Source organism: Fusarium keratoplasticum, chromosome 4 (assembly GCF_025433545.1).
Source record: "Fusarium keratoplasticum isolate Fu6.1 chromosome 4, whole genome shotgun sequence".
NCBI lineage: Eukaryota > Fungi > Ascomycota > Sordariomycetes > Hypocreales > Nectriaceae > Fusarium > Fusarium keratoplasticum.
In genome coordinates this window covers 1,187,297-1,199,837 of record NC_070532.1, presented here as the reverse complement: position 1 = coordinate 1,199,837, position 12,541 = coordinate 1,187,297, and the positions used below count along the sequence as shown (strand labels likewise).

Sequence of the window (12,541 nt, the reverse complement as noted above, 5' to 3'; positions counted from 1 at the left end):
TGATTTGTGGTAGTTACTTTGAATACCTAGGTAAATGTTGTGGTCCAACCTAGCTACCCTAGAGACGCCGAGAATCCAGGCCCGTGTGATGCCCCGCCATGCCCTCTCAGAAAACCCCACCATCACTAAGATCACGCCTTCCAAAGCCGAATCTTTGAACCTCAGCCGCCCACGGAACGAAAGAGGAAATCTCTCGACGACAGATTCCCGATGTCTTTTGACGATGAAGAGCCCATGTGAGCCCCAGTCCCAATAGCACATAAAGTCCCTAGCTTGCTGACCTGTAACCGTACTCTTTTGCAGAAGCCTCTCGAGTCACGCCCTGGCCGCGTTGGCCGAGTTCCACGCCGAAAAGGACGCCCACCGAAAGACGTTTGAGAAGCTCAAGACCGGGGCCGCCCCTAGAGCCGGAGCCGTGTCCGGGGTCGTCGGCCCCGGAGGAGACGATGATGTGGAAGAAGAAGAGGACAGCACCCCGGACGAGGACCCGGATCAGCAGCAGCTGAGCATGGCGGCTTTTACAGAGGACTGGAACGAGTCGCAGTTTTGGGTACGTAACAAGTTTGTCGACGAAGGATACAACACCTGCATATAAAGCAACACAAGCTCGTCAGCGTCCAGTGGTTTTTACCCCAGGTCGAGGCGGTGGAGATGGCATCGCGATCGGCTTTCTGGGGTGTCCTGCCCATTAGGTTACCATTACGTACTGGCCCGCGGGACTCAGCTCTTGGCACCAGGACGCCCAACGTCCAAAGTTCATGATTATTATGAAACAGGTACAGCCAAATATACAGGCTAACATGGGGTTCGCTAGTTCCTGGACGATACGGCCTTTGTCCTGGCCGACCAGCTCCTCGACGGCGCATCCGCCAGTTCGACCATTGGCGTCCTATCGACGCCGAGCGTATTCGTCGCGCTCAAGAACCGCCTGGTAAGAAGATATTATCCTCTGCAGAAGTGACAAGGCGTACCTACATGGGGAGAGGCATGGTTGCTGACTCGTAACATCGCGCCGTGTAGAGACATTGGCCTGTCGAGGACAGACCGAAGCTGGTGTTGTTCGAGCATGACCACCGGTTCAGCGTCTTTCCCGAGTTTGTCTTTTACGACTTTCAACGGCCTCTCCAGCTTCCGGGTATGCACTTGTTCCTCGAATCGATGAGATCCAAGTGCTGACATGGCTTCAATCAGGCTCGCTCAAGGGTAGTATAGACAGCATCATCATCGATCCGCCCTTCTTCAGCAGCGACTGTCAAACAAAGTGTAAGTTAAATCCCACTCGCCACTATCCCAACTTCTAGTCTGCCGCGTCAAAGTCCCCCCTGGACAACGACTCCCTCATCATCCTCTCCTTTGCTGATATGACACTTCTACAGTTGCCCTCACCGCCCGCTGGTTGCTAAAGCCAGCTTCCCCGCGCGTCATTGTCTGCACGGGTGAGAGAATGTCCTCTCTCGTCAGCAAGCTCTACCGGTCTCTCAAGGTCTACCCGACTACATTTGAGCCGGCTCACTCTGGTCTGAGCAACCACTACTATTGCTATGCCAACTTTGAGAGTTCCACATGGGACTGGCGGTCTGACGAGTCTGACTGAGCACAAGGCTGAGCCGTCGCGTCTATGGGTTATGAATCAAGCCTCGATTTTCATGAGTGTTACTTTACACAATCACCTACGTAGAATGGCCGATGCCACGAAATACCCCTGATTTGTTTGCCCAAACACGAGCCTTAAGAGCGTTATCTTTCACGGGAGAAATGTGGCTTTGACTAACCATAATTACTATGTTCTGCTGACTGCGATGCGGTTTGCATGTAAGCGGTCCATTAGTGATCAAAGTAGTGTGGTTAGCAATATTGAAAGCAAAATACACCAGGCAACATGCATCATATCGTGGGCCCCTTGCGGGAATTGCTAAATTGAATCTTTACGCCGAGCAATGCATCCCACTCCGGGCATCTGCCTTTGTTTTCCTCCCCCAGTGAGCCTGCCATCCATGCCCGTTGACGCCGGTCCAGTGCTTCCAATTTCAATTTCCATCAATGATCCCCTTGGCCTCACCCGGTGCTCACACCTGATCCCTGTTAGGCGAGGGAACGGATGATGTAGAAGAGCAGATAGGCCTGAGCGCCGAGTACATCAGACAAACTAGCCAGCTCAACCTTGTGGTCATTGAACTTGAACCACTGATACCACATGTTAGCACGCCGCTCAATCGCCTTGGAAGAATAGTTATGCCTACCTGATCACCAACCCGGCAGTACGATGTGTAGTGGCCAGTGTCGATCTCGCCGACATGGACCACAACACTGAGGAGATCGTAGGTGCATGATCGTTCTAGCTCGAAATTTTCGCGACTGTCACGGCTGCGGGCACGATTTGTGTAGGGCAGCATGTTCAGCTGCAGCGGGAATCGCACCTCGTTGCTGACCTTGGAGGCTGCCCTGTCATGTCTCCCATGCCTATATTCAAAGCGCTTCAAGACCATTAGTTTCGTCCAGTTGGTCAGGCCATTCCAGTAGACCGACTCACCTTTAGTTGTATTGATAGAACATTCGGCAAACGCTTGATGCTGGTGTGTCGCTTTGCTTGCTGGATCGAGCTGCAGTTGTTGCAGCGATACTCGCACTTGTCATACTTGATGTACTCTTCGTCCAGACAGTCTTGTAGAGTCAGCGATGGCTTCTTGAGACCCGTCTTCTTAATTCGTTTCTGAACCACATTCTCGAGACCCAGGCTCAGGTCTAGGAAGGACTGGATGGAATTGCTCTGTCCCGAGCAGTTCTGGCATGTGGTTGTAGTTTGCATCTTGCCGTAAAAGGTCTGGTGCATGATGCAGTTGCAGCTGTGCTCGCTGCCAATCTCTGGCTTCTTGCCGTCGCCATTGCGCTCGTGAAGTTCCTCAGCCAGGAACTGGAAGAACTCGTGAGCATCTTGTTCTTTGGTGGTTACCAGATTCTCGAAGGCCTTCTTCTCAGAAATCCAGAACCCCGACAAGATGTTAGCGGCCGTGTAGCCGTTGGTATTCTCGAGAGCATAGAAATCCTGGAACATATCGTCCATAGCGCAGCTCAAGCAGTGAGGAACCTGGCAGTCGTGGTGGCCATCGCTGAGGTAAAAGTTACGGAGGAGAGGGTTATGGAGGAAGCTTTGGAGGACAACGTTTTGGTAGCAAGTGGCTCCAGCGTTATAGATGCCGCGAAGGCCGTTAGCGCGACAAGAGGCGGTTGTGGTATTGTTGGTGATGTATCGAGGGTCATCCTTAATGGAGTCCTGGAAGAGCTCATCATGCTTTCTCTTGCGACCTGAGCAATCGTCAGTCCATGCTGTAGAACTCGTTGCTGCGCAGTGTCAAGCAGCCGAGACCAGAAAATGCCGGTTTGGCAAAGTTGCCCTGTACGCCCATGTCATTTGGTGCTTACCAGAGAAAGACCCGGTTCCTATCTTTCGTACTCGAAGCTCCTCCAATGTGGGATCCCAAACAAAGTCATCACATATCTGACAGTAGAGGGAGCCACTTCGGGAGTCGACGTCTGCGACAGGTTAGCAGGGCGGGCGTTGTCAAGTGGTCAAGAGCCACCAACAGAAGCGGTGTTGTTTCTTAGTTCCATGCTTCAATCGATCGTCTTCGGATACAGTCGTGGGACATTGCAGGCAGAGGTAGTTGGATGTGAGAGTCGTGATGGGCCGTCCGTCCTGGGTCGTCGAGGTCTGTGGGATGATGGGGGTCGAATCGAAGATGCCGCGGAGAATCAGCTTGTAGTGTGTGATGGAGCTGTTCATGACCTCTTGGCCTTGGGTCAAGAGAAGTTGTACATGCTCTAGAGACCGGTTAGAAGAGAAAAGAAGGCAACGCGACGTCGGGGAATCGCTAGAGAGAAGGGGATCGTACCACAGCCGAACATTGGCGACCCCGGGACCGGGGACTTGACCTTGAAGTTCTTAGGCGACGCGGGTGTTGTCGGCCGAGCAGACATGATGAGGGATTGAGCTGGGTGGCCTCAAAGCTTTGCTTGGGGACGAGTGAAGCTCGAGAGAATGCAGCGGTGCCGGCGGCCGCTGGAGGAACGGGGCTCGATTCGGGGATGAAAGGATAGGCGAGCGATCCGACAGCAATGACCAGAGCAAAAGTATGTCTCAAGAAGTCGGGCGACCGAAAGGGGAAGTATTATGATCGATCAGGCTCGCTGTAAAGAAGCTCGTTGATTGTCGATCGAGGGTGTGAGAGGCGGGCGAGGCTGAAGGATGCAAGGCACAGCAGAGCACAGCACAGTACACGCGCTAAGCCGAACGTCGGACAAGCCGTGCGTGTCGGTCAAGAGATGGAAGAAGTAATTGTTGAATTAAATAAACAGACAAGGAATTAAGAGTTAGATAAAAGATGGGAGCCGATTCGCGCCTTGAGAGAGGAAGCAAAAAATGTCGACAAGGCTCGGCGCAAGTCGTTTTGGATCTCTTGTCGCTTCTTGAATGAATAGAATGAATGGGATTGGAAAGAAGCCACTGAAGACAGGGAGCGAGAGATGAGGTGCGGGTGTTGGTTTGGTGGAGTACGTACCTTCCGGGGGTAAATTAGCAGGCAAGGTACCATCGTGGCGGCCTTTGCCTCGCGAAAAAAAACCCAATCAGCTGCATCATGCAGTGCGATAAGATAAGCAGCCGGCTTCCATCGTCACGGCGGTGTTGAATCTTTATGGATAAATTACCCGTTGCAGCAATCAGTATTGTTTGTCTGGAAACATTCGGATATATCCATCAAGCACAAAGTTCATTGACCGACTGCTTTGTCATTTGCTCAAATGATGTCCTTCACGGACCATCATGGGATGATGTGATGCTCTTCAGCGAATCCTGTACTAGCCCCTATATTTTTAGCGCTCGCTTGTCAGCCGCTACCACGACACTGTGACATCCTCCCGTGTCTATCAACGACAGCGAAGGATGCTTGAAGCCGACATTTTGACATTGATCAGGCACAGCGTTGCACCTTTGCTACCGTAAATATGCATGAAGCGGAAACTCTAACAACAACGGGGGTGGTTTCAGGTGAATTTCGCCAGGAAGATGATGCTATTCACAAGCTCCTGCACTGACGAGTAATGTACGACATCATTCATGGTTATTAAGCTCCTCATGAGGAGAACCACTTTGGGCCGAGGCTTTCCAGCTCTTTCCTCGTGGCATTGGACAGACACTGCCGAGATCTCCAAATGCCGAATGACGACAGCCACTCTTTTACCAGTAAAATAGCCAAATCCAACAACCAACTCACCATTCTTCTTCTTCCTTCATCTTCACCATCCCTTGTTGCTCTTTGTCCCCAGGCGCGTCTCCCTTCGGCTTCGCTTTCGGTCCCGCTCTGGCTCTTCCGATTTCTCCACATAATCTGTAGAACCCCCGGCTCCGATCTCCGGCTTCCGGATCCGGACCCCTCCCGATTTTACGCCGGGTTTGCTCCGGTCATTTTTCACGGTCTTAGACTCCGAACCAGGTCCCGGTGCAACACTCGCCCGACCCTGACACGATCCATTGCCCACATCATGGCAACACAACTCATCGCCCTCCCAGCCGTAGAGCGCCTCAGTCCCGCCTGTATCCGCATCCTGGGCGGCAACCCGGGCAAGTTCACCCTCCAAGGCACAAACACATACCTCCTCGGCACTGGCCGCCGGCGCCTCCTCATCGACACGGGCGAGGGCCGTAACGCCTGGATCACGTCCATCCGTGACACCCTCCAGCAGGAGAACGCCACCATCGACGCCGCCCTCATTACGCACTGGCATCATGACCACACGGGCGGCATCAAAGACCTCTTGAGCATCTCGCCGCAGACAAAGATCTACAAGCACACCCCGGAGGAGGGGCAGCTCGCGATCGAACATGGGCAGCGGTTCGAGGTTGATGGTGCTACCCTGACGGCGGCGTATACACCAGGGCACACCAAGGATCATGTTATTTTCGTCATGGATGAAGAGGATGCCATGTTTACGGCTGACAATGTGCTCGGCCAAGGAACGGCGGTTTTTGAAGACATGGCAACATATCTACGGAGCCTCGAAGAGATGAAGACGCTCTTCAACGGCAGGGCATACCCCGGCCACGGCCCTGTCATCGAGCACGGTCCAGCCAAGATTGCCGAGTACATCGCCCACCGACGTCAACGGGAAGAGCAGGTCATCCAGACGCTGGGACTCGGGCCTGGAGAGGTCAAGACAAATGTCGCCGAGCTGAGGTCGACGTGGACGGCCATGGAGTTGGTCAAGGTCATCTACAAGGAGGTGCCAGAGACTCTCCACCCTGCGGCCTGTGGTGGTGTGTTACAGATCCTGGGGAAGTTGGAAGGGGAAGGCCGGGTGGCCCGTGACGGAGATGGATGGCGTTTGTTGGGTGAAGGGCGTCCTTCTTTATAAACATGTAGAGGGTGAGGTGATGATTACTCCCACACACAATTCATTAGTCTGATTGCTATTCCCGGCAAGCTTTGAAATTTAAATCCGCGTTTTCCGAAAAATCCATCATCGTCGAAAGCCGCATCTGCCTCGGAAGTGTGGGATCCTTGGATGGAAGCAGTTTGCCGTGCCAAGACACGGCGAGCGACTTCGGCAGCTTCGGATCTCTCTCGACTTCACCGCGTCCTTGACCTTTGCAGCAACACAGCAAGCAAGAAAAACAAGCTGCATGTGCTTAGCGAACGAACGAAAACCATGGCGGGGACTCACACAATCCCTGCTCATCCACGATGCAATGCCAGAGCTAAGGCAGCCACTTTGGAGGAGCCGGGAATGGCGGTCTCTGATAGACGCCGCGGGCTTGAATGATCTACAGCACGGGGCACTTTGTGTGTAGCTCATCTTCTGACCGTTGATGCCCGAGCTAGCGGCCGCTGTAATTCATCCTCGGGATAGACTCATGTTGCCCTCTTGCACAATGGCATGGATCAAGAGGTTGCACGGCAAACAAGCCTGCAATGTCGTCACACGTCACATACATGATGTCCTCGGTGAACAGTCAGTCATTCCCGAGCAACCTGGGTAATATGTAACAGCCAGCAAACCGATTTCTCCCCGTGTGATCATACGACTATGGCCTTGTCATCGGGTTCATCAGTGTTTCTGCGCGGGAACCGAGATTGGCGTTGAAGGATCACGATCTGCTTCGCTTCATCCAACACGGATGTCTCGGAGTGCTTCGTCCTGCGGCCACGGAGGTCCATGGACGACCGCATTGATAATTGCAGTTAAATCCTTGCCGGTGAATTCTTGGCAGAGACGGTCCATCTTTCCGTGCTATCCTCGAGGATGAAGCCAGAAATTTCCGCATCGAATGGGTTCCCATGCCTTTGGTAGCCTTGTCAGTGTTTGAGTGGGGAAAACCATCGGCGATTTCGAAATACGCGAGGTCAAGGCGGGTTAATGAGAGAGCCGCATCCACTTCCCGTGAGAGCTTCATCCCTTCCAATTGCTTGCTTAGTGATTATGTCTAGTTTGTCAGCCAACGTTGAACAATTACCCACCCGTCTTTGTCACGATACTGTGATGCAATTGTCAGCACTCAAAGCAAAGCACAGAGATGCTCCCAAGTGGGGAGGGCGCAACGTATTGCCGGTCCCCCCAGGCTACCTTACATATCGACATGACATTAGGGCTCTCTTTCTGCATCTGGGCTCATGCGTTTTCTTTGTATCCCATGCTCAGAAAACCGGGGTGGGATAGGGTTGGTGAGATTTCGGAAAGATAATGGATGCTTGGTCAAAAGGTGTGTGTGCCGGTCACTCACGACTGCTGATCAAGGGTCCCCGCCTCCGAACAAAGACCCTGGCGTTTTTGAGTCATACGGTTGTAATGGATGTTTCCCGTCTGGGTGTTTTTCGTGTCCTGTGACTCGTGAAATGGCGGTTTGGTAGTGTTGAAGGAGGTGGGACCTTTTTTCGTTCATGGAAGTATCTGACCGGAATCATCGGGGTATCGGAGATAATATGGGCGCGTTGTTCGATGGGTGAAAGGCACGTTGCCAAGGCTATGGTCCTGGTTTTTTCTCCATCACCTCTTGGCCATCGGGGCCCGGGATTTAAGCCATCCGTGGTGACTTTGTGTTCTTGACCGCCGTGTGTAAGTGAAGCTGTCACGCACTATCATGCGTACCTCTCTGTAAGAATACGCTGCACACGTGTGTAGACGTAAGGCGTCTACGTTATTCTTTCGTCAGCCCTAACGTCTTCTCTAATGGCTGCCCGACGTCATATTCAGCCTTATCGCGGACATAATCGCTTTTTGCCTCTCTGTGTGGTCGTCAATTAGAGTTACTCAGAGGGAACAGGACGGAATGGTCGGCCGCTTTTTGCTGTGGATCCACGTCCCGGGGCCCGTGGAACCCTAGATCCCGGACACAGCAGAACGGCCAAGTCACGCCGCTCTTCGACATGCCTTAGCGGGAGAGAGGCTGTCGGCACTGGATCCAAGCCCAGCCGGCATGTCGACTCCTGCCGCTGATGACGTGCGAGCAGGCGTATCTCAATACGCTGGCATCTAGATAAACAGGTCGCCAAGGGTCGGTGCCTGAAGGTCGTCGTCACTGTCAGTCGTCACCAGCTTGTAAAAGGAAGGCCAAGACACGGACAAGGGAAGCGATATAAGTTATTTTTCGGTTCTGGATTTTGTGAAAATGTCCGTGGGTGCTCCGTCTTCCGTCCCGTCGGATCCGGGTGGTGGGGGGGAGTGGTTGGTAGACGAGCAAGCCACCGAAGCAACGGTGCCCAGGAGCCAAGCACGCCCTTTGACCTTTGCGAAAGCACTGTTTGCGACGAGTACTGTATGTCTTTGTCGAGTGCATGTACCATGTACAGGACTTGCTAGGCGGTATAGGTACGGAGTTGGCACTCAGCTGTGCTTCAGTTGGGGATTCTATAAGCTAGCCAAGATAAGAGACACTCTGATCCAGTGATATGAGATGTCAACTTTCACTCGTACGAGCTCCTCACTTACAATGCCATGTAAGAGGTCTCGAAGCCACAACCCTCTCTCATCTTGGGGCGTGTACTGTGACTGCATGACAGGAACTCACCTCGTCGATCCATCGATGATGTCGTTCTCACACGAGCTCCACAAGAGGTACCTACGGCCAGAGCCGAATAGCTGTCATCCGAGAGGGTACTACCCGTCCATGTACCGTAACCACAGCGAGTTCCCCATTTGCTGGCAGCCAACATGCCGAGCTACAGCCCACCCACCATCAAGTTCTCTCTCCCCCACCGGCCGGCCCCATCCTCCACCATGAGCTCCCTTCCCGCCCGCCGGCTTACCGTACCGTGGTCCTGCTACTTTTTTTTTTCTCAAGCTCCCCTTTGAAGCAATTCGGAAGCCCCGGATGGTCCCTTCTTCTTGGCCCTCCATTCTATGCCAACCCTGGCCCTCAATGGCTTCTTTGCTCAAGAATAAAAAGCCCACACCCCTCGCCGACTCGGCCCGGCGAGAGCCCCTCCACTCTGCCGTACTTCCTTGAAATAGCTTCGAGCGCGTCGCATTGCCGTAAACCTGTGTCTATCGTCTCTTTTTACCTGTCGCCTGTAACAGTTCTAGTCGCCAGAGAGTGCTGTTCGACTAATACTGGCCTGCGATCGGTTTCCTTGAAGCTGGTGTGCTCTCGACCTCCGTCTTTGTCGTGCGCGCACCAACAGAGCTCCGAATAGCAAAGAGATTCGACTACACCGAGTAATTCATAATGATTCCAGCAAATACGCTATCGCGCTCTGCGGGCGCAGTCCTCTTCGCGCTTCTCCCAGTCGTCCTGGCGCATGGCGACGAGGGACACGACATGGGCGACATGGACATGAGCCATGCCTCCGACAAGCCCAAAGACGCCTCGGAATACCCAGACACTTACTTTTCCCACCCCGATCATGTCAGTGTCATCTACGCCCACATTGCCCTCATGGTCCTCTCCTGGGTCTTTGTCCTCCCCGTCGGTAAGCTCAAGCCCACGAGGCCCGCTGCTACTCACAAGCTTTGCGCCAGCCACTGACGCATCTATACAGCCGTCGTCCTTTCTCTGGCGAGATCGCGCTTCACTGTGCCTGCGCAGTTCGTATTCCTGGCCTCCAATGCCCTGGGGCTGCTCCTGGGCGTCATCTACAACGCCCAGACCCCAGACCTCTACCCAAACAATGCGCACCACAAGATTGGTTGGATCGCGACCTGGGTTGTCTCGGCGCAGGTTCTCGTGAGCCTTGTGGGATGGGTCGCCGGAGTATTGCGAGGGGATGCCAGGAAGACGAGCAGTGACAGACAGGCCTTTCTCCCAGTGCCAACTGAAGCTCCTAGCCACAACGGTTTCCGACTCCCCGAGGGTTACCTCGCTGACAGCCCCTATCGACACTCCGGTGACAGTGGCCAGGGAACAGAGCGCAACACTGCTTCACTCCGAAGCAGCTCTGTTTCGACCCTCGATGGTTTGGAGGAGTCTCCCCTCGAGAGCCCAAGAAAGGAGTACGAGGAAGACGACGACGGTGACCTCGAGGCCATGTCTCTCTCCTCTCCGGCTACCAAGGGCGCCTTCGCTCGTCATGCTTCCAAGGTCGTTGCTTCTCGCGTGTGGAAGTATCTCAACATTGGACGACAGGTCATTGATCGCATTATCCTCCCCTTCGGCTTCATCGCGCTTGCGACTGGTGTAGCTACTTTCGGTCGCTTCTTTGTAAGTCGCTCCTTAAAGGTATCCACTTACACTATCTAACACACCATTAATAGGAAGGAGAAAACGTCTTCAACGGCCTCGCGCATTGGATCAAGGGCGGCGTCTTCTTCTGGCTGGGCGTCTTCACCCTGGGTCGTTGGTCTGGCAGCTTCGGCGAGCTTGGCTGGGCATGGAACGTTCGCCCCAAGAAGGGGTCGCAAAATTGGCGACCTTCTGCCGAGTTTGTCGAGAGCTTTCTCATCTTCTTCTATGGTTCTACCAACATCTTCCTTGAGCACCTTGGCGGCTGGGGAGGTGCTTGGACTGCTCAGGACATGGAGCACATCTCCATCACGGTCCTGTTTATCGGTGGTGGCATGGTAAGTCTCGATCCTGCACACGCTTTAGCAGAGATCTTGAAAGTTCAGGGACTGACAATTTGTTCCAGTGCGGAATGCTCGTCGAGTCTACCCGAATTCGCGATCTCCTCAACACAACCGTCGAAGACATCGAGCCGAAGCACCCCTACACCGACGAAGAAGCAGATGAACAAAAGGCACCCGAGACTTACGAGTTCTCCCTCAACCCCATTCCTGCCTTGGTCATCCTTCTGCTGGGCATCATGATGAGCTCGCACAAGCAGCACACCATGATCTCGAGCATGGTCCACAAGCAATGGGGCAACCTGCTTCTCGGAGCCTCGCTTGCTCGAGGCCTTACATACCTCCTCATGTTCCTCAAGCCGCCCAAGTCGATTCTCCCATCCCGACCTCCCACCGAGCTCCTTGCTTCGTTTGGCTTGATCTCTGGAGGCATCATCTTCATGGCAAGCGTAAGTGCACTCTGTCCCTGTCCTACTGAGACAACAGCTGACCCAGAGCAGAGTTCCGACACTGTCGAAGGAATGATCCACTACGACCTAGACGCCATGTTCATGTACACCGTCACCATGGGCCTGGTCGGACTGCTGATGGCCTGGATCGTCATCGTCCTGGCCATCAAGGGCTGGGCTGTGCGACTGGAGCGACGCCGGTCCCAGGCGGCTTAGACACACAAACACTGTTGATTGATATCAAGTCTTGCATTATTTGGAGTGTGCAGGAGTTGCATAGATACCTAGTTGATTGCATCGCGGTGCGCTTTTGTCGCTGCGATGAGTCTGCTTTGAGATACCCTTGATGAAATAACGGCCTTTGATCGCAACCTGAACTCCTTTATTTTCCCCAATGGTTCTATTTGTCGTGAAATGATTGAATCTTCGATGCTGAGAGAATTGCTGGTCCTGGCTGACGTGTGTTGGCCCTGGCGGTTCGTGGTGTTGATGTGAGGCGAGACAAAGCATTAACACCGTCTTTGGTCTCCTCGTGAGGCATTCAACATGAGCCTCCATTCCGACTTTGTCCATTAACTCGGTCGTGTAACAATTCGGTAGCGTAAGTGGACAGCGGCCTTGTTGGCTTCACTTCACCACACAAACTCAAGCATCTCCATCCTTGCTCTTCGACCCATCGACAACTCTCTTCTGATCCTCCGCCGAAAAAAGCCCCGCACCCTGCTGAAGGGCATGAACCAGAAAAGGAATCGAGTCAGCCTTGAAGTCCTCTGCGTTGCGGACCTTGTCGAGGTCCTCCGAGAGCTCCTGCGTGGCTCGCTGGAGGTAGTAGGATGTGAACTCGGCAGAAGCCTGGTTGTTGGGCTTGGAAGACATTTTTTGGAGCTTGACGTGGTCTGTGAATAATCCCGATTTATTGGCTGGGCCAAAGATGGTGCTGTGGTTTTGGATACCGAGGGTGGTGATGTTGAAGGATTGGTGTAATTCATGAGAGCAAAGCCTGAAGTAGAGGTTTGCAGACAGTGCATATACACGCACGGTGT

The 12,541-nt window shown here is 53.6% G+C and overlaps 5 protein-coding genes across 5 annotated transcripts; 3 read left to right on the top strand and 2 right to left on the bottom strand.

Annotated features, from left to right (window-relative positions):
• Window positions 1-135: 135 nt before the first annotated feature.
• On the top strand, window positions 136-1,594 carry NCS57_00546600 (Protein-lysine N-methyltransferase EFM5; the record flags this gene model as incomplete). The annotated part of the gene is made up of 6 exons (XM_053055385.1): window positions 136-236; window positions 304-550; window positions 815-931; window positions 1,021-1,135; window positions 1,192-1,263; window positions 1,377-1,594. The coding sequence occupies exons 1-6, from the start codon at window positions 211-213 to the stop codon at window positions 1,592-1,594; spliced, it is 795 nt and encodes a 264-aa protein (XP_052914340.1). The 5' UTR covers window positions 136-210.
• A 488-nt stretch (window positions 1,595-2,082) lies between these two features.
• NCS57_00546500 (Ubiquitinyl hydrolase 1) lies at window positions 2,083-3,975 on the bottom strand (the record flags this gene model as incomplete). The annotated part of the gene is made up of 6 exons (XM_053055384.1): window positions 2,083-2,184; window positions 2,241-2,474; window positions 2,531-3,303; window positions 3,421-3,531; window positions 3,583-3,819; window positions 3,891-3,975. The coding sequence occupies 6 exons, from the start codon at window positions 3,973-3,975 to the stop codon at window positions 2,083-2,085; spliced, it is 1,542 nt and encodes a 513-aa protein (XP_052914339.1).
• Window positions 3,976-5,307: 1,332 nt separating this feature from the next.
• On the top strand, window positions 5,308-6,408 carry NCS57_00546400 (uncharacterized protein; the record flags this gene model as incomplete). Its single annotated transcript, XM_053055383.1, has 1 exon — window positions 5,308-6,408. Exon 1 carries the CDS (start codon window positions 5,539-5,541, stop codon window positions 6,406-6,408), a length of 870 nt encoding a protein of 289 aa, XP_052914338.1. The 5' UTR covers window positions 5,308-5,538.
• A 3,307-nt stretch (window positions 6,409-9,715) lies between these two features.
• On the top strand, window positions 9,716-11,714 carry NCS57_00546300 (uncharacterized protein; the record flags this gene model as incomplete). Its single annotated transcript, XM_053055382.1, has 5 exons — window positions 9,716-9,959; window positions 10,029-10,687; window positions 10,741-11,046; window positions 11,115-11,498; window positions 11,550-11,714. 5 exons carry the CDS (start codon window positions 9,716-9,718, stop codon window positions 11,712-11,714), a joined length of 1,758 nt encoding a protein of 585 aa, XP_052914337.1.
• A 429-nt stretch (window positions 11,715-12,143) lies between these two features.
• Window positions 12,144-12,374, bottom strand: NCS57_00546200 (Ribosome assembly protein 3; the record flags this gene model as incomplete). Its single annotated transcript, XM_053055381.1, has 1 exon — window positions 12,144-12,374. One exon carries the CDS (start codon window positions 12,372-12,374, stop codon window positions 12,144-12,146), a length of 231 nt encoding a protein of 76 aa, XP_052914336.1.
• Window positions 12,375-12,541: the final 167 nt, after the last annotated feature.